This window comes from Microcaecilia unicolor, chromosome 4 (genome assembly GCF_901765095.1).
Source record: "Microcaecilia unicolor chromosome 4, aMicUni1.1, whole genome shotgun sequence".
Taxonomy (NCBI): Eukaryota; Metazoa; Chordata; class Amphibia; order Gymnophiona; family Siphonopidae; genus Microcaecilia; species Microcaecilia unicolor.
In genome coordinates this window covers 175,430,838-175,457,317 of record NC_044034.1, presented here as the reverse complement: position 1 = coordinate 175,457,317, position 26,480 = coordinate 175,430,838, and the positions used below count along the sequence as shown (strand labels likewise).

General features: G+C 46.3%; 1 protein-coding gene across 3 annotated transcripts in view; it reads right to left on the bottom strand.

Annotated features, from left to right (window-relative positions):
- Positions 1–26,480, bottom strand: part of RNF141 (ring finger protein 141) — a 38,034-nt gene that overhangs the window by 7,555 nt on the left and 3,999 nt on the right. For all 3 annotated transcript variants that reach the window (XM_030200988.1, XM_030200989.1, XM_030200987.1), the window contains exons 3-4: positions 11,979–12,087; positions 11,056–11,237 (exon numbers count right to left, since the gene is read on the bottom strand). In XM_030200988.1, coding sequence (XP_030056848.1) covers positions 11,056–11,237; positions 11,979–12,087 — 291 coding nt within the window. The remainder of the gene's footprint in view (positions 1–11,055; positions 11,238–11,978; positions 12,088–26,480) is intronic.

Sequence of the window (26,480 nt, the reverse complement as noted above, 5' to 3'; positions counted from 1 at the left end):
AGCGGAAATAATGGAAAATTTTTCCAGAAGTAACAACCTTCGATTTCTTAATTTTCCTTATTTGAACACTATGGCTCCTAAAGTGATGTTAAAGTTATACTTTAAAGAAATTCTTCAAATAAAAGAAGAGGATATGCCTCCTCTGGCACAAGTATTTTATATTCCGTCTAGGAACTTGCAACAACTAGAAACCCAACCGTTGGATGTATCAGCTCTATTAGAGCTTTCGGACACTTAACAAGTAACACCTGCTACTTTGATAGTTACGGTAGTTTTATCTCCGGATAAAACTTGGATACTGAGATTATTCTATAAAAATTCGGCAAAACTTTTTAGAGGCTTAAAGATCAGCATCTTTCCGGATGTATCAAGGGAAACACAGCTGCGCCGGAAGAAATTTCTACAGAAGAAACGAGAAGTGCTCACTTTGGGGGCAACATTTTTCCTTAAATTCCCTTGCAAATGCCTAGTCACCTACCAAATCGAAAAGTTTGCGTTTTTTGATCCTATTCAACTTGAGACTTTTATAACATCTAAAAGGACAGTTGGAACTAGTTTTCCAACTAGTAATAATGTTCAATAGTAATATAATAACGGCTAGATGCGTTTATTCACTCTCTTTAAATGTTAATTGCTTGTTTACTTGCTTCAACTTATTTGTATTTTTGAACTCCCTTATGGTGGACTTGTATTGATTAGAGGAATATTTATGATGAAAATAGATTTTCCTGAATTTTTGTAACCTCTAAATTTCAATTTTTCTTAGAACAAGTTTTTATGCTTGTAAAACTGAAACTTATAAAAAAAAAAAAAAAGGAGGAATTGGGTAAAGAAGGAAATGAGCGTTAGGAGGTAGGTGTAGGAAGATGGAGAGGAATAGATATCGGATAGCAATAAGAATAATGGGAAACATGGTCAATGTATAACAATCGTCGGTAAGAATCGTGTGGGCAGGCTTTAGTTAAGTTGAATTGTTAGGGTAGGCTCCCTTATTTGTCCTGATTGTCTGTCCTTATTAAACTGTAAGCTCTGTCGAGCAGGGACTGTCTCTTCATGTCCAGTAGTAGTGCTATAGAAATGAGATACACAAAGCAACAAAGGGATTTGGGGGTCATTGTTTCTGCTGAACTTGAAGTAGCCAAACAGGTAGAAAAAGCGACAGTCAAAACCAAGATGCTTGGGTGCATAAGGAGAAGGATGACCAGCAGGAAGAAAGAAGTGATGGTGCCCTTGTATAAGTCTCTGGTGAGGCCCCACTGCCCTTGTATAAGTCTCTGGTGAGGCCCCACTTAGAGTACTGTGTGCAATTCTGGAGACTGCACCTATGGAAAGATATAAACAGGATGGAGTCGGTCCAGAGGGTGGCTATAAAATTGGTAAGTGGTCTTGGACATAAAACATACAACGACAGACTTATGAACCTTAACATGTATATACTGAAAGAGAGGAAAGAAAGAGGAGATATGATAGAAACATTTAGATATCTCAGGGGCATTAATGTACAGGAAGAGAGCCTTTTTCAAATGAAGGAAAACTCTGGAATCAGGCGGCATACGATGAAGTTAAGAGGAAATAGGCTTAGAAGAAACCTAAGAAAGTATTCATTTACGGAAAGGGTGGTGGAAGCGTGGAATGGCCTCCCAGTAGAGGCTGTGGAGACGAGGACTGTGTCAGAGTTTAAGAAAACATGGGACAACCATGTGGGATCCCTTAGGAAAAGGAGGAGTTAATGATTACGGAGGATGGGCAGACTGGATGGGCTATTTGGTCTTTATCTGCCTTCATATTTCTATGTTTCTATGTAACCACCATGGATGTAGTTTGGGGGGGGGGGCGAGGGGGGCATTGCCCCCCCCCAAACACCAGGACCGGCACAACATGCTCTTGGTCCCTCCTTCCCACCCTCAGCTCCCTGACAGCCCTCCTCTCCGGACCTGTGCCCCATCATTGGGAGGCCCGAGAAGGAGCCCCCTGATGAGAGGGGGGTCCAGCCGGACGCTTCTCGTTGCGAAAGGAAGAACACTGCCTAAAACGAGGACGCTGAAAGGTTGCGTTGGACTGCCCTGGGCGATACCGGTGTGTCTCTCTGAAACATGACCTCAAGGCTCCTTTCTAGGTCTTCCCCAAAAAGCAATTTCCCTCGGAAAGGCAATTTAATGAGCCGTTGCTTAGAGGCCATATCTGCGGCCCAATGATGGAGCCACAGAAGACGCCGAGAGGAAACTGTCAAGGCCATGAGTTTGGTCGAAGCACGGACCAAATCATACAAGGGATCCACCAAGTACGCCAGCCCAATATCCATCAGCGACATCTGAAGAGTTTCCGGCACATCAGACTCCGAAATCGAATCCATGACAGAATGTAGCCAATTGAGACAAGCTCTAGCCGCATAAGAACTACAAACAGAAGCTTGAAGTGTCAAAGCGGCCACCTCAAAGGCACATTTTAAAGAGGCCTCTAGCCGTCTGTCTTGCATATCCTTAAGTGCCACATCACCTTCCACTGGAAGAGTAGTCTTCTTAGTGACCGCCGTCACCAGGGCATCCACCCTAGGTAGAGCAAACTGCTCTAAAAGGTCCGCTGAAACCGGATACAGCCTGGCCATAGCACCTGGCTACTTTCAGCCCCTCATTCCGGGAAATACTGCCCACTGGGCCGAAATCAACTCAATAGCTTCATGTACAGAAAGGCCTTAGGAAGGTCGTCTGGTACTAGCCATCTTGGGGTTGACCACCTGAGAAGCCACAACCTCAGGGTCCTCTACATTCAGGGCTTATGGAAAATCCTCACGGGCGAAAGGGAAAGGTCCTCCGGTTGGTCAGTGAGGACACCGTCCTCCAAGTCCTCTATCCCCATCTGCTCTAAGAAAGCCACCACGGAGGAAGCTGCAGGGCGACCATAATGCAGGACCCCTCCTCAGACCCCAAAGAAAGCCTAGGCTTTTTAAGGGAGGAGAAAATCCTCTGGGGAAAACCAAAATCGTCTTGTTACCCCCAGACCCCCTGGAGAGAATCAGAGGCTGAAACTGTCGCAGCCGGCCGCGTGAGGGGGGGGCAAGGCCCTTTTCAACCAAAAAGCCTGATGGAGTAGCAAATAAATGCTGGCGAAAACCCCTCCCGCCCGCAACGGAGGTCACAGCCATGGCAACTGCACACCACCCGCCCACAGTGCATGACGCCCCCCCCCCGACTCCCCTACTAGCTGAGAAGAAGCTTTGCCCAAACCGCCTACCAGCAGCCGCACGCTCTCTGTGGGGGGGGGGGTGGGGGGCACCCGCTCCGTCGAGTCCCGCAAAATCAGCGCACCCCGTGCTGCAAAGGCCACACAGCCGAACACCGTTCCCGCATCGGGAATAGCATTTTACCACTTCTGCTGCCATCGCCTGCCCCCAAACAGGAACCCCAGCAGGCCTTAGCCCGGACCGGGAAAGCGCAGGAACTGACAGCTGAGCCGAAGAAAAAAAAACTCTCCAACTCCACTTCGAGGCAGCTCAGACAAGCAGGCAACAGAAAAACAGGAACTTCGACAGGCATTACCCAAACCTGCTCTCAGTGAAAACACACTTCCCTGTGCTTCTCTTTCTCTTTTAAACAAATTCTATGGTTCTCTCTTTTTTTTTTTAGTGAGGGGGGCAGAAACAAACAGGAAGGAAAGGAACAGCAAAAGCCTGCTCAGGGAATTTGAGGTGCAGCAGGGACCCAGCAACTGCGTATCGCTGGCCAAAGGGGACACCCACCAGGTGTGCCGCCACCCCCCGGCTCAAACTGGACACCGGCCAGGTAGCACCCCTCAGAGGCCTTGGGCCCAGGAGCTGAAGAAAAAGCCGTCCACCACCTGCTGAGATAGAGACATACTAACTGAGGAAGGAGCTGGCCCTCTGACATCACTGCCTTTAGTTTGTTTATCTCTATCTCCACCTGCTGGTAGGCAGACTTAACCCACTAGTTCCTGGATTCATCTGCCGCAAGTGACAAGGAAGGATTGTTTCTAAAAATTCTGTTTTTGACTTGTAAACTGTTTGGGAACTAGAAAGTTCGGGTATAAGCTTGAAAACAGAAAATTAAATAGGAAACAAGAGGAATAAGCAGATAGAGTGCAATTTGTTTAGATTTTATACAAAACCAAGATAACCTGTAATAAACATTATCTTTTTAGGAGAAATAAAAAAAAAAAAAACCTCAAAGTGCTGCAGCAAAACAGCTTTTTTCTTCAGAACTAGAAGCCAGCTCTTTCTGAAAGGTACCTGGCTCAGAAAACACTAAAAAAATATTTTCTAACTACAGAAGTCTACAGCTGATTTTTTAAAACAAATGTCAAACTGCTGAAAGTAGCTGTGTCAAAACCATAAAGGCTGAATGTTCCTTCTGTAAGATAAACAGGAAACTAAAGAGTGAGAAGAAACGCCTATCCTGAATCCAAATGATCAGGGTGGGAAGGAGCCTGTAGACTTTGAGGAGGATAAGGGCAAGAGAAAGGAAGAGAAGGGGCATCTGTGATGCAAACCCTTTACCCTTTGGGGCTGTAGGAGAAAATGGCTTGCACAAAAGTTGCAGATCCATGCTACATTCAGATAGTAAAATCCAACACTGTTTCAAACTTTATCCTGTATAACTGCTTATAATTTGATGTTCGTTACACAATACAACCATGTAAAATAATGCATAAACTAATTTTTGTAAAGTTTCATATGGCCGCATATAGAAGATTTACTTAATATTTTTCTTTTATCAGAAGATTTATAACTATAATATATATTTACTAAATTGTCTTGACTGTAAGCCACGTTGAACCTGAACTCTGGGAAAATGCGGGATACAAATGTCACTATAAATAAATCCGGTCCATATACATCACTTTTGCATTCAGTTTTTATTACTGAAGCTTTTAGGTGGGTCACATACAGTGGGGGAAATAAGTATTTGATCCCTTGCTGATTTTGTAAGTTTGCCCACTGACAAAGACATGAGCAGCCCATAATTGAAGGGTAGGTTATTGGTAACAGTGAGAGATAGCACATCACAAATTAAATCCGGAAAATCACATTGTGGAAAGTATATGAATTTATTTGCATTCTGCAGAGGGAAATAAGTATTTGATCCCCCACCAACCAGTAAGAGATCTGGCCCCTACAGACCAGGTAGATGCTCCAAATCAACTCGTTACCTGCATGACAGACAGCTGTCGGCAATGGTCACCTGTATGAAAGACACCTGTCCACAGACTCAGTGAATCAGTCAGACTCTAACCTCTACAAAATGGCCAAGAGCAAGGAGCTGTCTAAGAGCAAGGAGGATGTCAGGGACAAGATCATACACCTGCACAAGGCTGGAATGGGCTACAAAACCATCAGTAAGACGCTGGGCGAGAAGGAGACAACTGTTGGTGCCATAGTAAGAAAATGGAAGAAGTACAAAATGACTGTCAATCGACAAAGATCTGTGGCTCCACGCAAAATCTCACCTCGTGGGGTATCCTTGATCATGAGGAAGGTTAGAAATCAGCCTACAACTACAAGGGGGGAACTTGTCAATGATCTCAAGGCAGCTGGGACCACTGTCACCACGAAAACCATTGGTAACACATTACGACATAACGGATTGCAATCCTGCAGTGCCCGCAAGGTCCCCCTGCTCCGGAAGGCACATGTGACGGCCCGTCTGAAGTTTGCCAGTGAACACCTGGATGATGCCGAGAGTGATTGGGAGAAGGTGCTGTGGTCAGATGAGACAAAAATTGAGCTCTTTGGCATGAACTCAACTCGCCGTGTTTGGAGGAAGAGAAATGCTGCCTATGACCCAAAGAACACCGTCCCCACTGTCAAGCATGGAGGTGGAAATGTTATGTTTTGGGGGTGTTTCTCTGCTAAGGGCACAGGACTACTTCACCGCATCAATGGGAGAATGGATGGGGCCATGTACCGTACAATTCTGAGTGACAACCTCCTTCCCTCCGCCAGGGCCTTAAAAATGGGTCGTGGCTGGTCTTCCAGTACGACAATGACCCAAAACATACAGCCAAGGCAACAAAGGAGTGGCTCAGGAAGAAGCACATTAGGGTCATGGAGTGGCCTAGCCAGTCACCAGACCTTAATCCCATTGAAAACTTATGGAGGGAGCTGAAGCTGCGAGTTGCCAAGCGACAGCCCAGAACTCTTAATGATTTAGAGATGATCTGCAAAGAGGAGTGGACCAAAATTCCTCCTGACATGTGTGCAAACCTCATCATCAACTACAGAAGACGTCTGACCGCTGTGCTTGCCAACAAGGGTTTTGCCACCAAGTATTAGGTCTTGTTTGCCAGAGGGATCAAATACTTATTTCCCTCTGCAGAATGCAAATAAATTCATATACTTTCCACAATGTGATTTTCCGGATTTAATTTGTGATGTGCTATCTCTCACTGTTACCAATAACCTACCCTTCAATTATGGGCTGCTCATGTCTTTGTCAGTGGGCAAACTTACAAAATCAGCAAGGGATCAAATACTTATTTCCCCCACTGTAGGTCAGCTCATTCTGTTACCTCACTGGCCTGAGCATCAACCATCTTTAATCTACGGCTATCGAAAAGCTTTCCAAAACCTGTATTGAAGACTTTCAATAAGTGAAAGCTACAATAAAGAAGTACAGAAATTACAGAACTTAAGATTTTTTTTCTTATTAGACAATCCTACAGTCTGAACTTACCATATGTTATTTATGATAGCTAGGGCTCTCCTTCACAAATTTTCTAAGCGGATTGGTGCAGACCCAATAATCTGCACAACTCTGTGGGTGCTTAGATATTTAACCTGACCTTCCCATCCTGCTCCTGCCAAGCTCTGCTTTTCTTATATAGCGAGTTCCTGAACAAAATGTAATCTTTGGCCACGTAGATAAATGACTTAACATCAAATCACACAAAAGAAACTCCTTTGGCTAATCACATTGTACAGTCCAGAATTTTACTAACAGTTTTCACCTAACTTAGGGGCACATTTACAAAAGAGCGTTAGGATCTTATGCTTAATGCAGGATAAAAGGCAAAAATCAATCCACTTTAAGTGCAAAGGGTCCATGGCAACTGTTGTGGGCTATAAACGTGGATGATCCTAATGCTGCCTACTGAGGTGGCATTAAGTGAACCATGTTAAACTGCACATTTGCCAGATAGTGTGGGTTACCTACCGCACGATGACCTCAATGAGCAGTCTGTGCTCACTCTGCATCCATACTCTGCTGAGTCTCTGCCCTTTCTTACATTAAGCAGTTGGCACTGGACTTTTACTGCACTGACCATTTTAACATGTTAGTGTGGATTTGCGATAATGGTTAGTGCTTGCTAAAACTTGTGCTAACTGCTTAGTACATCTTAGTAAACATGCCCCTTAGAGTTATATGTATAATTCCTATTCTTAAAGTGGCTAGACCTTACATCTTAACCCCAAATCAAGCTCCACTACCTGAATTCAGAAATGTAGGTTTTCCAGAAAATTTAGAATTGGACAGTTTTCTGGAAAATCTTCCCCTGCCAATTTTTCAAAATCAATAAAGTTTCATAATTTATTCTCAACACGCTATATTAAGTTTCCCGATGCCTGACTAGAATAGTAATTTCAGGGAGTCTTTTAGAAAGCTGCGCGTTTTTAGCTCGCAATAAAAATCAGCTGGTGGTAAACGATGAGATGCCCATAATGGGCGTCTCAGTGTTCACCACCAGCTGATTTGTACCGCAAGGTAAAAACGTTAGCATGACTTTGTAAAGGCCCTCTTAATTTGTTATGTTACTATACTCTTTAATTTGGTAAAAACACCAAATTATTTTCCTCACCCTGTACAACAAAGTTAACTAAAATATTTGATGGGAGTCGGGGGAACCAATAGAGAGACTTAGAGGGGCATTTTTGATATGCTGTATAAGTTGGACTTTGGGATGTTTTGCGCTAAACGTCCCAAATCCAAAAAGCAAATATAACCATTTTCGAAAACGCAAACAGACTATTTCTTTTTCCGAAAATACTGTTTGTAACAAGGATTTTGTGCATTTATCTTTTCAGGCCATTTTCGAGAACCCCCCTACACACACATAAGTGAAAAAAACAGAGAAAATCAAGTCACTGGGATGTAGGAGGAGCCAGCATTTTGGTCCACCAGACATCCCAGGAGAGCAACGGGGCACTGCTGTGGACTTCATATAAATGTTCCCAGGTACACTTCACTGTTGCTCCCTTATCTTGTCTGCTGAGCACTCCAAAACCAGCCCAGCACCCACTGCCTCTAACTGTACACCACTACAATAGCCCTTATGGGTGAAGGGGGCACCTATATGTGGGCACAGTGGGTTTCTTGTGAGTTTTGGGGGGCTCACAATTTCCACCACAAGTGTTAACAGGTAGGGGGAGGTATGGGCTTGGGTCTACCTGTCTGAACTGCACTCAACACTGCACTACTCTGGGGGGGACCTGCATGTTGCTGTAATGGACCTGGCAATAACATCTAAGATGGTCATAGAGGCTGGCGAGTACTAGTTTTATTCATATTTTTTGGAGGTGGGAGAACCACTGAGGGAGTAAGGGGGGGTCATTTAGGGCACCTTTTTGTGCCTTATTCATTCTGAAAACAGGTCTAGACCGAAACGTTTAAGTTTTCATCCTAGATGTTTTCATTTTGTTCCATTATGGCTGTAAAACATCCAAGTGTTAGGCACACCCTAAGCCCACCCCCATGTTTCAAAAACACCAATTTGGTGCTTTATGACACTTTTTGGATGCTTTTCTCCTTCGAAAATGAGCCCCTTAATGTGCTTTAAATATTATAATGAAACAAAGTCAAAGCTTCTACTTGGCAAGCTTGCCCAGTATGGCATAAGCATTTATACACTGGCATTAATGAAACTGATTGAAAAAAAAAAAATCAGTTTTTAAAACTGAAAAGTTTTCCACAGAAAAACACAGCATAGTAAAAAGTTCCAACCTACATACCTTCCTAAATTAGGCCTTCTCTTTCCAAATTGTTTTGGTGAATGAAAAAGAGGGATAATAATTAAGGTGCAGTAAAATTTGGGTTTTTACCACACCCTAATTCATCACAGAAGTCATTAACCTGTGGTCATTCACTACCGCAAGCTAGTCACTCCCATGGTGCGTGAGTAATGGGTTATTGTTCAGACCTTCAAGATGAAGCCTGGGAATATTAAGCCATGGGTTAGCGACCTGATGCTCCAGGGCAGTATAAATAATGTTACTTGTAATCAACCTTGCAAGCAGCATTATCTCACCCTTCCCTTAACGCCCCCTGCAAACCTCTTCCCCCAATGAGCACCCCCATCATCAAATCCCTTGCCCGCCTCCAAAGACCCCACCCCACCTTCTGGGTTTATCTGTATACATTCCTGGGGTCTAGCAGGTAGGGGCAGGAGCAATCCCCAGCCTTATATGGCAGCTTACTCCTTGAGGTAATACTGAGATACTACAACTAGGGGTAAACTATGCCCTTTTGAAGCTAGTACTGGAAGACAGGAGCAGCTAGGTATTACTCTTGCTCTGTACCCTCTAAATTTCAGGGGTGTACACAAGTTAGCCCAGGGGACCTATGGGAGGCTTGAGAGTGGAATCTATGAAGGAGATTGCAGCTCCTCAGATGGGGACTTCAGGGAAAAGGAGAGATGATTCATTAGTGTCCAACCCCTTTTAGATAATCTAGGACAGGATAAACGTGCCTTGTGATGCTCACTACAAGCTTCGTTATTCAATTTACATAGTAATGAGATGTTCTGCATGCATTTGCATGCTCTCCATTTCATTACTATGTTGTAACTAACATTAAACATGCAGTATGGTAATATGCATGTTAAGGCTATAACCCACTTTAATAACTGCCTCATTTAGTGAGACTTGTGTGGCAAGCAGTTACCACGTGAATTATTGCATACTGTTAAAGCACAGTTGTGGTGACAGTTGCCATGCTGGCATGACACACAGCACAAGTTATTAAACGCACCAACTGCATAACAAGGAATGGGCAGGAAATGGGTGTGGACTACCTTTTGTAGTTAGCACGCAGTAACTGTCACTGCTGCAGATGTGGCAAATGCCATCTCAAAAGCAGGCGGGAAAGGCATCTGCATGGTCACTGCTGTTAATTCATGAAACAGGTCTTTCTTCTGCGGTAACTACATGGACAGGTGCTGGGCACATCCCAACAACTATCACACAGTACCTGCAAAACTGTACTGCACTTTAATAAAAGGGCTCATAAGGCCTCTCTCACATGAGACCGAGTTTCAGATATTTACTTGTGATTTCAAAACTTTCCCTGTTAACAGATGCAAGTTTTCATATGACATCTACAAATCATAAAACACTCTAAGTGCTGAACCTGTTGTGCTCCCTTCCTCTCCTAAACAGGATGTCAACATTTCTGAATCTCACTGTGAACGTCATGAAAAAGCTTCACAGTTGTGCTCAATTTTGCTGCTGCTTCCACTTACAGCAGGTGTGGACTTTCACATGCCAAAAGTTAACAGAAAAGGAAAAGAAAGTTGAAAGGGAACAAGAACATATTCAATCTGTGTAAATAAACATTACACTTTGATTTTGTAATTAGAGCTGATTTCACTTCCTTTTGGTACCTCTTTCAGAAGATATTACACAGGATAAGGTCACACCTATTAAAGAGGCAGTGCGCCACTAAATCCCACAAGCTTTGTCACAACTAATCACTTGCTAAACTGTCACACACACCAGCTGCAATGCACACCAAATACCAAGATTACTAATAGAAACCTGAACCTGTGCTTTTAGACTTCTAGCATTTCAATATTTAACATTTTTAAGAACTGACCACGTACGCACCACAATCCAGTCAGGTTTTCAGGATTTCCCCAATGAATATGCACGAGATCTATTTGCACGCACTGCCTTCACTGTATACAAATAGATCTCATGCATATTCAAATGTGGAAATTCTGAAAACCCGACCTGGTGAAGGCTGGTATTGGACACCCCTGCTATACACTGTATACAGGCATTTTGATGGAAGCCCAGAGAATAATGAAAAGAATAGTGAAATGCAGTACCTTCCCATCCACAAGCTGGCTTGGCAGGAGGACACAGATGACAAGTTCCCAGCACCCTCAGGGGCTGCAATTTCCTGTGCAAGAACTCCTGCTGCTTGACTGGTGATATCCTTATACAGCTGAATAAACTGATACAGATTCATAATCCTTGAAGCTTCCAAAATTCCACTGCTTTTGTTAATCTAAGAATAGAAAAATGATTTTATCTTTCCCAAGAAATGGGATCATTTTTCATTATTCTCTAAATCTGGAAGATGTGGGCACTTTTCAAGTTACCCAATAATATACAGAAGTAGCAGACTATAACTTATTAAGAACCTACAACAGTGCAAATAATCAGCAACTATGATGTTAGGCACTTCTGTAAACTGGATGATAAAAATGATATTCCATGGTTATGATAAGAAGTTATATAATAATGGTGAAGCTGGTTTCTTAATATCACTTTGAAAGTGAACATTATGCATGTGTGCGTGTATATATACATACACACACACACACACACACATATACACACACAAATATACATAGACATACATACACACACACTGCAATATAAAACATTTACACCTGTATTAATAGTTTCCATTTTTATTTTGAACAAAATAGAGTTTATATCTTACAACACTGGTGTGTGAAAAGCTAGAAAGATTAAAGTATACTAGAAGCTGATAAATATACTTTACAGTTTATTTCATTTGCTATACCGCTAGGCTAAAAACATAAGATCACAGTGGTTTACAAATCAATAAAAACGTAACACAAAATCAGAAAAACAAGGCCCCAAAAATTCTGGTGAGCTGCCTTTTATGTTCAGGCAAGAGGAATTAACTCTTAAAAAAGATTCCCTAGAAATTAAATCCAATTGGTTTATTTAAAAACTATGCTCAGATTGGTTTAAAAAGGTCTAATATGTAACCCACCTTAGTACAGACTATTCGAACAATAACCTTCCAAAGTGCTGAGGAGTCAGACCCTGGCAGCACCTCAAACAAGAGATGTTTGTCCTGGCCAGATGCCAATTTTGCAGTTCTGAAACAAAAGGAAAAAGTTGCAATGTTGATACAGTTTAATCAGACGGATCCTGCAGGTTCTATATGCCCTAAAATGCAGCAACAAGACCACACACTTTGCACAACACTGAAACTCAAACAAAAAACAGTGAAGTGGACGATGGATGGCAGATTTATTTTTGAACATACAAATGACTTAACAAGGACCTTGTTTCGGCCCGTAGGCCTGCGTCAGGAGTCAACTGATACCTGATCAAATGCAGGTACAAAGTTTTACTCATATGCTCCAGGGCACAAAAAAAATCCACACACTAATATTGAAATCTGTGTGTACAACGATACAGAATTCTAGACGGAGGATATGCTCAATCAACAAGTGTCTAACATAAATGTCACCAAGGCATTCATCTACCAAACAGCGTCACAGCAAGGCACAAATGTTTGGAAGGATAATCGCTTGGTGACGTTCATGTCAGACACTTGTTGATTGAGTATAGCCTCCGTCTAGAATTCTGTATTGTTCCACACATAGATTTCAATAGAAGTGTGTGGATTCTTTGTGCCCTTGAGCAGTGTAACACCTTGTAACTGAATTTGATCAGATATCTATTGACTCCTGATGCAGGCCTTCAGGCCGAAACACGGTCTGTGTCGATTCACTTGTATGTTCAATAAAGAATCTTCTGCCATTCATCGTCCACTTCGCTGTTCTCTGTTTGAGTTATGACTATATGCCCTGGACCAGCCATTCCTAATTTTGAGATGAAACATATCTTATTGATGTCATCAGAAAGACTAACATTCGTGGATACAACTGTGAATGTTAATTCAGAATGCTGCACTAGCCTTGTCTAGTGGATATACTTTAAAAGTATTGTATCGAGTTTTAAAATCATAAAAGGCAAAGATTTATTCTTTTTCTGCAAGCAAGTTTAATCCCTCAGATTGGAAATTGTTTTTTTAAGATCTGAAGATAACAGCCTCCTATCTATTACTTCTATCAAGTGCTTATTCCTTGCTATGACTTCACAATTGTGGAATTCTCTGCCCACAGATAAATTGGACTGTTTATTTGTCCTTTCATAAAAAGGTGAAGACTTGTCTTTCTAGTCTGAATTTTCAGTTTGTACTATTTTTTCACAGTGTTGTTTGTTATAGCTATCCATGCTTGTGACAAAACACTGGGTTTGTAAGCCAGTAAACTGTATTAATTATTTCTTGAAGTGTATTTCTCTAGCTTGGCTAGCAGGTGGTGCATGTTTAATGTTTAAAGCTGTTACAGAGTTCCTTTATGTGGCCAGCTACTTTTAAAAAATGTTGTTCTGGGCTCTGACTGGCCCAGGAGCTCAAATTCAGTCTGGAAATAATGGATTTTTCTCCAATCTCAGTTTGGAAGTACAGAGAGAAAGACCTCTTTACAGAGACTCTGTAAGCAGTTATATTCTGTAACCTGTGAGCACTTATATTTCCTGCACTTCCCAGGCACTATCCAGGTAGTGATAAAATGTTTAGAGAGTTTTATAATTGATCTTTATTCAGTTATCTGTTATTTTCCATCTGTTTTATAGTTCACTGTTCAATTTTTTTAGTTTATTGATGCTGCTTGTCTGGACTAAGAAACCTGGTGGTTTGTGTGTTGGGTCTGTGGGTGCTTTCTGGGAACTGTGGGACCACTGGGAGTGTGGCCCCAGTGACCTAGAAATCCCCGGGGATAACGAGAGCGGGAGACCTGCCCAGCAGCAGTTGAGACCTAGTCAGTGGGAGGAGGGTGCTAGTGTACAGCACGTGCCCAGGTGAAGGAGGACCCAAGCTGTGCTGGGGATAGACCCTCTGAGAGGTCGCAGGGTTGGCCCCAGGAGGGTGGCTATGCATTTCGTGACAGACATTGTCCTTCTTTTTTGTGGCAGCATAGTGGGATTGTCATGCTCAGCATGTGGGTGAGGGTCACCATACACTGAATAGTTCAGAGGTTTTTTTTTTTTTAACCTGTAACCTCCAGACACAGAGCACAGTGAACGAGTGCAGTAGTAACAGGGTCCCTCTTCTGTTCAGTTTATTTTGCTAGTGTTAGGAGATTAGCCGAAGGCTGATGGTGACTGGTAGCAGCCCTCAGACACCAGATATGCCTGACCTAACACCAGAGTAACCAGATGACCTCAATGGGAAGAAGCTGCAGTACTGGCCTGCGCAGAGTTCTCCTGGGGTGAGAGCAGACCCCTTGTGGGCAGAGGCCCATCAGTTGGCGGGCTGGATGCCACACCAACTGAGGTCTCAGCAGATCTACAAGCTAGAGCGACAGCGGCTAGAACAGTAGTTGAAATGAGAGGAAGACCAACGGCGGCATGAAGAGTGGAAATTCCAGCTGCAGAAAACAAAGCTGGAGATGGAAATGGCTTGTATCCAAAGTTCCAGCCCAACCCCTGTGCCGAGGCAGGATCCACAGCCCGAATCGGGCCCAACCTGTTTGCACAGTTTGATAGCTAGCTGCCTTTGAAATAATCTGCCATTTCAATAAGATTCCTCAGAAACACTGGGTGCACTATCTGGGAGGAAAGCTCACTGGGAGAGCACTTGAGGCTTTCCAAGGACTGTACATGGAGACATGTTCCCAGTTTAAGAAGATGCTCAAAGCTTTGTTGAACCTTTTGCCACTACCCCTGAGACCTATAAAGTTCCGGATTTTGCAAAAGGGGGCAGATGATACTCACAGCTAAGAGGGGCAGCTAAGATACCAATGGATCTGAGGTTAAAACCTTGGATGACTACCAAAACCTGATGGTCCTGGAGCAGTTGCTACAGCATTGTCGTCCAGAGGTGAGGGAACATGTTCAAGATCACCAGCCCCCTATTCCAGCGAAGTCGGCCGTTGGCTGACATCTTTATGGCTAACTGCCCCTGGTTGGCAAAGAGAAGCTGTCCATATCCGCAGCAGCTAGGATCTAAGAGGAACCAGTGACCTAAGCCAAATATCCTTGCAACCTCTGAGACGGTCAGCAAACCCTCCAGTGTTCCCCCAAAACCTAAAGACTTTAGGAATGAATGTCCTTGTCACCAGTGTGGGCGTACAGGACATTTCAAAGTGGATTGCCCAGATAATCAGTTGCTGCAGCACAGAAAGTTACTGGTCATTCATCAAGCAAGGAAGCAGATGGGTTTCCACTACACTACAGCACCCCAGTAACTGTAAATCAGACCCAGGTGGCTGGGCTTGTGGACATTGACTCTAGCATGACTAATTTCGACCAGAGCTAGTGCTGGAAGGTGCTATTCTTCCAGGGCGCACTGCAGAGGTAGTGTTAGCCAATGGATCCAGAGAGACTGCACCCATTGCTTGATTATTCCTGGATTGCGGTACCAAGCCTGGATACAGAGAAGTAGGAATAATGAAAAACATGCTGGTGCTGATTGAAATTGGACCAATGAACATTACCCTTGACAGCGGAGTCAGCATTTCTGCTATGGTGACCTTTAGTCAGGCCCAGATGGCCCAACAAGCAGCAGCAGAGATCACCTCTCCAGCTCCAGATCCTGAGCCAGTCTAGGTGGAACCAGATGATCAAGTGACAGGAGAAGGTGCCCCAGTGCTTCTGGCAGCATCTGTCTCTGAGGCCACCAAAGTCGTATGGGACAACCTAACCTAATGATCAGACTGTTGACCTTGATTTGTCAGAGTCACCAGCAGAGACCCTTCCTGTTATGGATACTGATATAGGACAAGATATGCTTTTCAGGAAGTACAAGACTCTGACCCCGACCTGGAAGCCCTGAGGCAAAGGGCTGGTCAGCCAAATAATGAGACTGGTACATAAGTATTGCCATACTGGGAAAGACCAAAGGTCCATCAAGCCCAGCATCCTGTTTCCAACAGTGGCCAATCCAGGTCACAAATACCTGGCAAGATCCCCAAAAAGTACAAAACATTTTATACTGCTTATTCCAGAAATAGTGGATTTTCCCCAAGTCCATTTAATAATGGTCTATGGACGTTTCCTTTAGGAAGCCTTCCAAACCTTTTTAAAACTCCGCTAAGCTAACCGCCTTTACCACATTCCAGAGTTTAATTACACATTGAGTGAAGAAACATTTTCTCCGATTCGCTTTAAATTTACTATATTGTAGCTTCATCGCATGCCCCCTAGTCCTAGCATTTTTGGAAAGCATAAACAGACGCTTCACGTCTACCCGTTCAACTCCACTCATTATCTTATAGACCTCTATCATCTCCCCTCAGCCGCCTTTTCTCCAAGCTGAAGAGCCCTAGCCGCTTTAGCCTTTCCTCATAGGGAAGTCGTCCCATCCCCTTTATCATGTTCGTTGCCCTTCTCTGCACCTTTTCTAATTCCACTATATCTTTTTTTGAGATGCGGCGACCAGAATTGAACACGATATTCGAGGTGCGGTCGCACCATGGAGCGATACAAAGGCATTATAACATCCTCATTTTTGTTTTCCATTTCTTTCCTAATAACACCTAACATTCTATTTGCTTTCTTAGCCGCAGCAGCACACTGAGCAGAAGGTTTCAACCTATCAACGACGACACCTAGATCCCTTTCTTGGTCTGTGACTCCTAAAGTGGAACCTTGCATGACATAGCTATAATTCGGGTTCCTCTTTCCCACATACATCACTTTGCACTTGCTCACATTAAACATCATCTGCCATTTAGACACCCAGTCTTCCAGTCTCTTAAGGTCCTCCTGTAATTTTTCACAATCCTCCTTCAATTTAACGACTCTGAATAACTTTGTGTCATCAGCAAATTTAATTACCTCACTAGTTACTCCCATCTCTAGGTCATTTATAAATATGTTAAAAAGCAGCGGTCCCAGCACAGACCCCTGGGGAACCCCACTAACTATCCTTCTCCATTGAGAATACTGACCATTTAACCCTACTCTCTGTTTTCTGTCTTTTAACCAGTTTTTAATCCACCATAGAACACTACCTCCTATCCCATGACTCTCCAATTTCCTCTGGAGTCTTTCATGAGGTACTTTGTCAAACGCCTTCTGAAAATCCAGATACACATCAACCGGCTCACCTTTATCCACCCCTTCAAAGAAATGTAGTAGATTGCTGAGGCAAGATTTCCCTTCACTAAATCCATGTTGACTTTGTCTCATTAATCCATGCTTTTGAATATGCTCTGTAATTCTGTTCTTAATAATAGTCTCTACCATTTGCTAGCACCGACATCAGACTCAACCGGTCTATAACTTCCCAGATCTCCTTTGGAACCTTTTTAAAAAAAATCGGTGTTACATTGGCCACCCTCCAATCTTCCGGTACCACGCTAGATTTTAAGGATAAATTACATATTACTAACAATAGCTCTGGAAGCTCATTTTTCACTTCTATCAGTACTCTGATATTCATCAGGTCCAGGAGATGTGCTACTCTTCAGTTTGTAGAACTGCCCCATCACATCCTCCAGGTTTACAGAGAATTCATTGTTTCTCTGACTCGTCAGCTTCGAATACCATTTCTGGCACCGATATCCTACCCAAATCTTCCTCGGTGAAGACCGAAGCAAAGAATTCATTTAATCTCTCCGCTACGGCTTTGTCTTCCCCGATTGCCCCATATCCTATGGCAAGGGAACTTGCTGTACAGAGAGACCGATCTTGTTGATCCTAATAAGCCCTGGACAGCAGGCAAGCAACTTTTAGTGCCCAGGGCATACAGAGAACAACTCCTACAGATTGCACATGATATTCCACTAGCAGGACATCAGGGGGTGACTCGCACTAGATTAACCAAGAACTTTATTGACCAGGAGTATCTTGAACTGTAGCTGACTATAGTCGAAACTGTGACAAGTGCCAAAGAGTGGGTAAGACCCAAGGTCACCCCCCCCCCCCCCCCCGAACTCCCCTGAAACCTTTACTCATTATCAGTGAGCCATGAGGATAGCTGGGGATATAGTGGGGCCTCTAGCTGTCCCTAGCCAGACTGGGAAAAGGTATATACTGACAGTGGTGGACTTTGCTACAAGATATCCTGAAGCGGTAGCCTTAGCCCCCAGAGAATCAGATAAAATTGCCACTGCCCTGCTAGAAATATTTTCCCGGGTAGGATATCCATGAGAAATAATCTCAGACCAAGGGACACAGTGTATGTCTGAGCTGATCCAAAATCTGTGGGCACACTGTGGAGTGAAATCTGTACACACCACATCATATCACCCTGAAACTAATGGGTTGGTGGAAAGATTTAATGGGACATAAAAGCATATGTTAAAGACCTTTGTGGAGTCAGGAGACCAGGAAAGTATTTGCCCTACCTACGCATACAGAGAAATACCCAAGAGGTGTATTTCAAAGAACTTAGCCTTCAAAGTTCAAAGGTTACTATGGAACTTTGGAAGGCTAAGTGCTTTGAAAATATGCCTCCAGGAGTCTACTGGGTTCTCCTCATTTGAACTGCTTTATTGGCCAGAGGGTGAGAGGGCCTCTTGACCTAATAAAAGAACATTGGGAGGGGAAAGTTGATACCTCTGACACCCAACATGCAGCAGAAATTAGAAAGACCTTGTGGGCTTGTCAGAGATAACTTGCAGGTAGCCCAAACTAAGCAAAAGACCTGGTATGATCGCAAAGCCCGCTAATAGAGACTTTTCTGAGGACCAGCAGGTACTTGTTTTAGTTCCACTACGCCAGAATAAACTTCAAGCTAACTGGGTTGGACTTACTACAAACTATGTTATACCTACGGGACTCTCAAGGCAGAAAGCAGTGTACCTTTCATGTAAATATATTAAAGGCCTAGCAGATCGCACAGCTACTTTGTTAGCTGTGTGTAGCCCACCAGAAGAGTATAAGGATAGTGAACCCATACCTGACCTTCTAGCAGAGACATTACCAGAGGAATCTGACACTGAAGAGAAGCCATCTTATGTACAGGCTGAGAAATAACCTTTAGGCAAAAGAGAGAACTACAAGGACAACAGAAACTTGTATAAAAGGAGACATATTTTACATGGTCTAAGTGTGAGAAAGGTTTCCGTTGGTGAAAATTACTCCCAGAACATGGAAAAACTCTTACTAGTATAGAGTCAATCTCTTCTAAATCTGAAAATTTCTTTTATAGGAAGAGAAAACTATCAAAATACCAGAAAATTTTGAAAGATGAGAGACTATATCCCTGTTCTGTCTGAGTGCAGCATCCATCGAAAAGGAAAATTGTCAACATAGAATAGATTCCCTTCAAGGATGAAATCATTTATATGCACCGAATGTAGAAAAAGCTTTATTCATAAATCACAGCTAACAAAGTACCAAAGAATCCACACAGGAGTAATGCCATTCACATGTGATAAGTGTGGTAAGAGCTTCTATCAGAAGATACTCCTCACTATTCACGTAAAGCGAATGATACATACCTGTAGCAGGTGTTCTCCGAGGACAGCAAGCTGATTGTTCTCATTACTGGGTTGACGTCCACGGCAGCCCCCACCAACCGGAAAAAAACTTCGTGGGCGGTCCGCACGCAGGGCACGCCCACCGCGCATGCGCGGCCGTCTTCCCGCCCATGCGCGACCGTTCCCGCTCAGTTGAATGACAAGCAAAGGAATGAGTAAAACGCAACTCCAAAGGGAAGAGGGAGGGTAGGGTGAGAACAATCAGCCTGCTGTCCTCGGAGAACACCTGCTACAGGTATGTATCATTCGCTTTCTCCGAGGACAAGCAGGCTGCTTGTTCTCACGACTGGAGTATCCCTAGCTCTCAGCCTCACTCAAAACAAGAACCTAGGTCAATTTAACCTCGCAACGGCGAGGGCATAACAGAAATTGACCTACGAAGAACAACTAACTGAGAGTGCAGCCTGAACAGAATAACATTGGGTCCTGGAGGGTGGAGTTGGATTCAAACCCCAAACAGATTCTGCAGCACCGACTGCCCGAACTGACTGTCGCGTCGGGTATCCTGCTGGAGGCAGTAATGTGATGTGAATGAGTGGACAGATGACCACGTCGCAACCTTGCAAATCTCTTCAATAGTGGCTGACTTCAAGTGGGCCACTGACGATGCCATGGCTCTAACACTATGAGCCGTGACATGACCCTCAAGAGTCAGCCCAGCCTGGGCGTAAGTGAAGGAAATGCAATCTGCTAGCCAATTGGAGATGGTGCGTTTCCCGACAGCAACCCCCTTCCTATTGGGGTCGAAAGAAATAAACAATTGGGTGGACTGTCTGTGGGGATGTCCGCTCCAGAGAGAAAGCCAACGCTCGCTTGCAGTCCAATGTGTGCAACTGACGTTCAGCAGGGCGGGTATGCGGTCTGGGAAAGAATGTTGGCAAGACAATTGACTGGTTAAGATGGAACTCCGACACCACCTTTGACAGGAAGTTAGGGTGAGTGCGGAGTACTACTCTGTTATGATGAAATTTGGTATAAGGAGCATGAGCTACCAGGGCCTGCAGCTCACTGACTCTACGAGCTGAAGTAACTGCCACCAAGAAAATGACCTTCCAGGTCAAGTACTTCAGATGGCAAGAATTCAGTGGCTCAAAAGGAGGCTTCATCAGCTGGGTGAGGACGACGTTGAGATCCCATGACACTGCAGGAGGCTTGACAGGGGGCCTTGACAAAAGCAAGCCTCTCATGAATCGAACGACTAAAGGCGCTCCAGAGATGGCTTTACCCTCTACACGATAATGGTAAGCACTAATCGCACTAAGGTGATTCCTTACTGAGTTGGTCTTGAGACCAGACTCTGATAAGTGCAGAAGGTATTCAAGCAGGTTCTGTGCAGGACAAGAACGAGGTTCTGTGGCCTTGCTCTCACACCAAACGACAAACCTCCTCCACTTGAAAAAGTAACTCTTTTTAGTGGAATCCTTCCTAGAGGCAAGACCCAGGAGACACCCTCAGACAAACCCAACGAAGCAAAATCTACGCCCTCAACATCCAGGCCGTGAGAGCCAGAGACTGAAGGTTGGGGTGCAGAAGCGCTCCGTCGTTCTGCGAAATGAGAGTCGGTAAACACTCCAATCTCCATGGTTCTTCGGAGGACAACTCCAGAAGTAGAGGGAACCAGATCTGACGGGGCCAAAAAGGCGCTATCAGAATCATGGTGCAGTGGTCTTGCTTGAGCTTCAGCAAGGTCTTCCCCACCAAAGGTATGGGAGGATAAGCTTACAGGAGGCCATTCCCCCAATGGAGAAGAAAGGCATCCGACGCCAGTCTGCCGTGCGCCTGTAGTCTGGAACAGAACAGAGGCAGCTTGTGGTTGGTCTGAGAGGCGAAAAGGTCCACCGAGGGGTGCCCCACTCTCGGAAGATCTTGCGTACCACTCTGGAATGGAGCGACCACTCGTGCGGTTGCATGACTCTGCTCAGCCTGTCGGCCAGACTGATGTTTACGCCTGCCAGGTATGTGGCTTTGAGAAGCATGCCGAACTGGCAAGCCCAACGCCACATCCTGACGGCTTCCTGGGCGAGATCCGGTGCCCGCCTGCTTGTTGATATAATACATTGCAACCTGATTGTCTGTCCGAATTTGGATGATTTGAAGGACAGCCGATCCCTGAAGGCCTTCAGTGCGTTCCAGACCGCTCGGAGCTCCAGGAGGTTGATCTGAAGATCCTGTTCCTGGAGGGACCACAGTCCCTGGGTGTGGAGCCCATCAACATGAGCTCCCCACCCCAGGCGAGATGCATCCGTCGTCAGCACCTTCGTGGGCTGCGGAATTTGGAATGGACGTCCCAGGGTCGAATTGGTCCGAATCGTCCACCAGTGCAGCGAATTGCGGCAACTGACGGACAGGCAGATGACATCTTCTAGATTCCCGGTGGCTTGGCACCACTGGAAAGCTAGGGTCCGTTGAACAGATCTCATGTGAAGGCGAGCCATGGGAGTCACATGAACCGTAGAGGCCATATGACCCAGGAGTCTCAACATCTGCCGAGCTGTGACCTGCTGAGACGCTCTGGTCTGGGAAGCGAGGGACAGGAGATTGTGTGCCCTCACTTCGGGAAGAAAAGCCTGAGCCGTCTGTGAATTCAGCAGAGCTCCTATGAATTCCAGAGATTGGACTGGCTGGAGATGGGACTTCGGGTAATTTATCACAAACTCCAGCAGCTCCAGAAGGTGAATAGTACACTGCATGGACCAAAGAGCTCCTGCCTCTGAGGTGCTCTTGACCAGCCAATCGTTGAGATACGGGAACACGTGCACCCCCAGCTTGCGTAGATACGCCGCAACCACCAAGAGACACTTCGTGAACACCCGTGGTGCAGAGGCGAGCCCAAAGGGCAGCACACAATACTGAAAGTGCCGTGTTCCCAGACGGAATCTGAGATACTGTCTGTGAGCTGGCAGTATCGGGATGCGAGTGTAAGCGTCCTTTAAATCCAGGGAACATAGCCAATTGTCTTTCTGAATCATGGGTAGAAGGGTGCCCAAGGAAAGCATCCTGAACTTTTCTCGGACCAAATATTTGTTCAGGCCTCTCAGGTCTAGGATGGGGCACATCCCCCCTGTTTTCTTTTCCACAAGGAAGTACCTGGAATAGAATCCCTGCCTTCCTGCCTGGGTGGCACGGGCTCGACCGCATCGGCGCTGAGAAGGGAGGAGAGTTCCTCTGCAAGTACCTGCTTGTGATGGGAGCTGAAGGATTGGGCTCCCGGTGGGCAATTTGGTGGAGTGGAGATCAAATTCAGGGTGTATCCGCACCACACTATTTGGAGAACCCACTGGTCGGAGGTTACGAGAGGCCACCTTTGGTGAAAAACTGTCAACCTCCCCCCGACTGGCAGGTCGTCCGGTACGGGCACTTTGATGGCGGCTATGTTCCCATGGATCCAGTCAAAAGTCCATCCCCTGCTTTTGCTGTGGAGGCAGGGGGCTGCTTAGGTGCACGCTGTTGACGGGAATGAGCGCGCTGGGACTGTCCCTGTGCCTGAGGAGGCCTTCGGGCCGGCTGGGTGTACCTACGCTTGCTGAAGCGTAGGGTGCAGCCTGCCGGGCCCGGGAAAAACGTCCACCTGCAGAGGTGGATGCTGAAGGCGCCCGAGAGAGCTTGTCGGAGCGTTTCCCGCTGGTGTAGTTGGTCCACAAACTGCTCGACCTTCTCGCCGAAAATGTTATCCCCCCTGGCAAGGAACATCTGCCAGCCGCTGCTGGGTGCGGTTGTCCAGGTCAGAGGCACGCAGCCATGAGAGTCTGCGCATCACTATATCTTGGGGCCGTAGCTCGAGATGCCACATCACAGGTGTCATAGATACCCCTGGATAGGGAACTTTCTGCACGCCTTCAGCTGCCCTGACCACCTCCTGAAAAGGCCTGGACTGCTCCGGAGGGAGCTTGTCGACCAGGTCCGCCAGTTGCCTCACATTGTTCCGCATGTGGATGCTCGTGTAGAGCTGGTATGAATGGATGCGGGTCACGAGCATAGAGGATTGGTAGGCCTTCCTCCCAAACGAGTCCAGAGTGCGAGACTCCCGCCCAGGGGGCGCCGAGGCGGTATCCCTCGAACTCCGTGCTCTCTTGAGAGCAGAGTCCACGACCGCCGAGTCATGAGGCAATTGAGGCCGCATCAACTCTGGGTCTGAGTGGATCCTGTATTTGGACTCTGCTTTCTTGGGGGTGGTGGGATTAGATAGTGGCTTCAGCCAGTTCTGAAGCAGTGTCTCCTTAAGGACATTGTGCAACGGCACCGTGGAAGACTCTCTAGGTGGTGATGGATAGTCGAGGACTTCGAGCATCTCCGCCCTCGGCTCATCCACAGTAACCACGGGAAAGGGAATGCAGATAGACATATCCCTGACAAAAGAGGCAAAGGAGAGGCTCTCAGGAGGTGAGAGCTTCCTCTCCGGTGAAGGTGTAGGGTCAGAGGGAAGGCCCACAGAGTCCTCTGAGGAGAAATATCTGGGGTCCTCCTCCTCTCCCCGCGAGGCCTCCTCCTCGGTGTCGAACATGAGCTCTCTCAGCTCAGACCTCAACCGGTCCCGTCTCGGCTGCGAGGAATCACGTCCTCGATGATGGCGCCGAGCAGTGGACTCCCATGCCGGGGGGGACGAAGCTTCCCCCATCCACGTCGACAGGGACTCCACCTGCGTAGCGGTCGACACCGGTGCCGCAAGCGGCGGCCTCAGCATTGGGCCAGAGCACACCGGCGCCTCCATCAACGGCGCCGGAGGCGCAAGCACCCCCGGTGCCGGCAGAGCCTGGCACATCAGCCCTTCCAGGATTCCGGGAAGGATGGCTCGGAGGCACTCGTCAAGGCCCGCTGTCGGGAAAGGCAGGGGGGCCGGTGTGGGTGCCGGAAGCTGCTCGGGTCCAGGAGACGGTACCGAAGTACCCGCGGACTGACGCAGCGACACCTCTTCAACCGAGGGGGAACGCTCCTCCCGGCACTGCCGCTTCTTGGGCGTCGAGTCGTCCCTCGAAGTACCGGAGCTGGCAGTCCCTTGCGCGACCAATGACGATGCTTCTTTGCTTTCTTTCGATGCCCATCATTGGCGCTCGGTGGAAGAGACGAGGAGGAGGTGGAACACCCCGGCCTCGAGGAATCGGATCCGACAGGGTTCCGTCCCGATGGCCCTGGGTAGAGGGAGTGGCCGGGGCAGACTGCCCACGCGGCCGCTCACCCCCGCTGTCACCGGCAGGCCGGCGGGCCAAAGGTACCTATACTCCTGGGGTCAGTGCCAGAGTCGGCGCGGATTTCGTCGACATCGGTACCAAAGACCCGGCCGTCGACACCGATGCCGTCGAGGTCGACGTCGAAGGGCCGGCGCAAGTTCCAAAAAGACGGTCCCGAAGAACTTGCTTCGCCACCTGTGTCCGCTTCCGTAAGCCGAGACACAAGGTGCACGTCTTGGAATTATGCTCCGGGCCGAGGCACTGGAGGCACCAAGCGTGGGTATCGGTCTGCGAGATCTGCCGGCCGCACCGACCACACTTTTGAATCCGCTCGGGACCTTCGAGGACATCGACGGAAAAATCGCGTCGGCGAGGTTAAAGTCATCGATGGTGGCGGTAAAAGGCCACCCCAAAAAGAATGATCCGCGCGGCCACAAGGCCGCGACGAAGCGCCCTCGCGGCTAAGAACGACGAGGCCAACTCTCTTCTTTTTTTTTTCTCAAGAAAAAACACGCGAACGCGTAACGAAACGAAGAAAAAACCGGCGGCTAGGCCGCAATCCGGTTTCCGGGGCTGACAAAGAGAGAGATGGTACACGTATCTCTCCAGCGTGGAATAGAAAAAAACTGAGCGGGAATGGTCACGCATGGGCGGGAAGACGGCCGCGCATGCGCGGTGGGCGTGCCCTGCGTGCGGGACACCCGCGAAGTTTTTTTTCCGGTTGGTGGGTGCCTGCCGTGGACGTCAACCCAGTCGTGAGAACAAGCAGCCTGTTGTCCTCGGAGAACAAAGCATACAGGATTAAAGCCATTAGCGTGTGCTGAGTGTAGTAAAAGCTGCGGTTATAAGCACTGGAAGGGCAGTGAACATGGTAATGCCGATGGACTCTCCAGAAAGGAAGAGCCAGAACCGCCCTGACACTGGACTGTCGAGGTCCAAACAGCGGTCTGCAGAGGCTGCAGTCCAGGGTCTCTCTCTTAAGGAGAGAGGTGTGGCAAACCAGTGGGTTTTAAGCCTGTAAAACTGTACTATTTCTTGAAGTGTATTTATGTAATTTGGCCACCAGGTGGTGTATGTTTTATGTTTAAAGCTGTTACAAAGAAATTACTATTTCTTCTTTAGTTTAAGACAAAGAGGAAGTAACCTGCAGTGATGTGGCCAGCTACTTTAAAAAAATGTTGTTCTGGGCTTTGACTGGCCCAGGAGCTCAAACTCAGTCTGGAAATACTAGATTTTTCAGTTTGGAAGTAGAGACAGAAAGACCTCTTTACTGAGACCCTGTGAGCAGTTATATTCTGTAACCTGTGAGCAGCTATATTTCCTGTACTCCCCAGGCACTATCCAGGTAGTGATAAAATGTTTAGATAGTTTTATAATTGATCCTTATTCAGTTACCTGTTATTTTCCATCTGTTTTTATAGTTCACTGTTCAATAGTTTTTCATGACAATAAACCTCTTTTAGTTTATTGACTCTGCTTGTCTGGATTAAGAATCCTGGTGGTTTCTGTGCTGGGTCTGTGGGTGCTTTTTGGGAACTGTGTGACCACTGGGAACGTGGCCCCAGTGACCTAGAAATCACCAGGGATAACTTGAGAGCAGGAGACTCGCCCAGAGGCAGTTGTGACCCAGACGGAGGGAGGACAGTGCTAGTGTAGACCATGTGCCCATGTGTAGGTAGACCTCAGCTGTGCTGGGGATAGACCCTCTGAGTGGCTGCAGGGCTGGCCCCAGGTGAGTGGCTAGGCGTTCTGTGAAAATGCTATTTTGTTTAATTTTGTAATGCATCTAAAATACGAGTTCTTGTTCTGATGTAATATATGCAA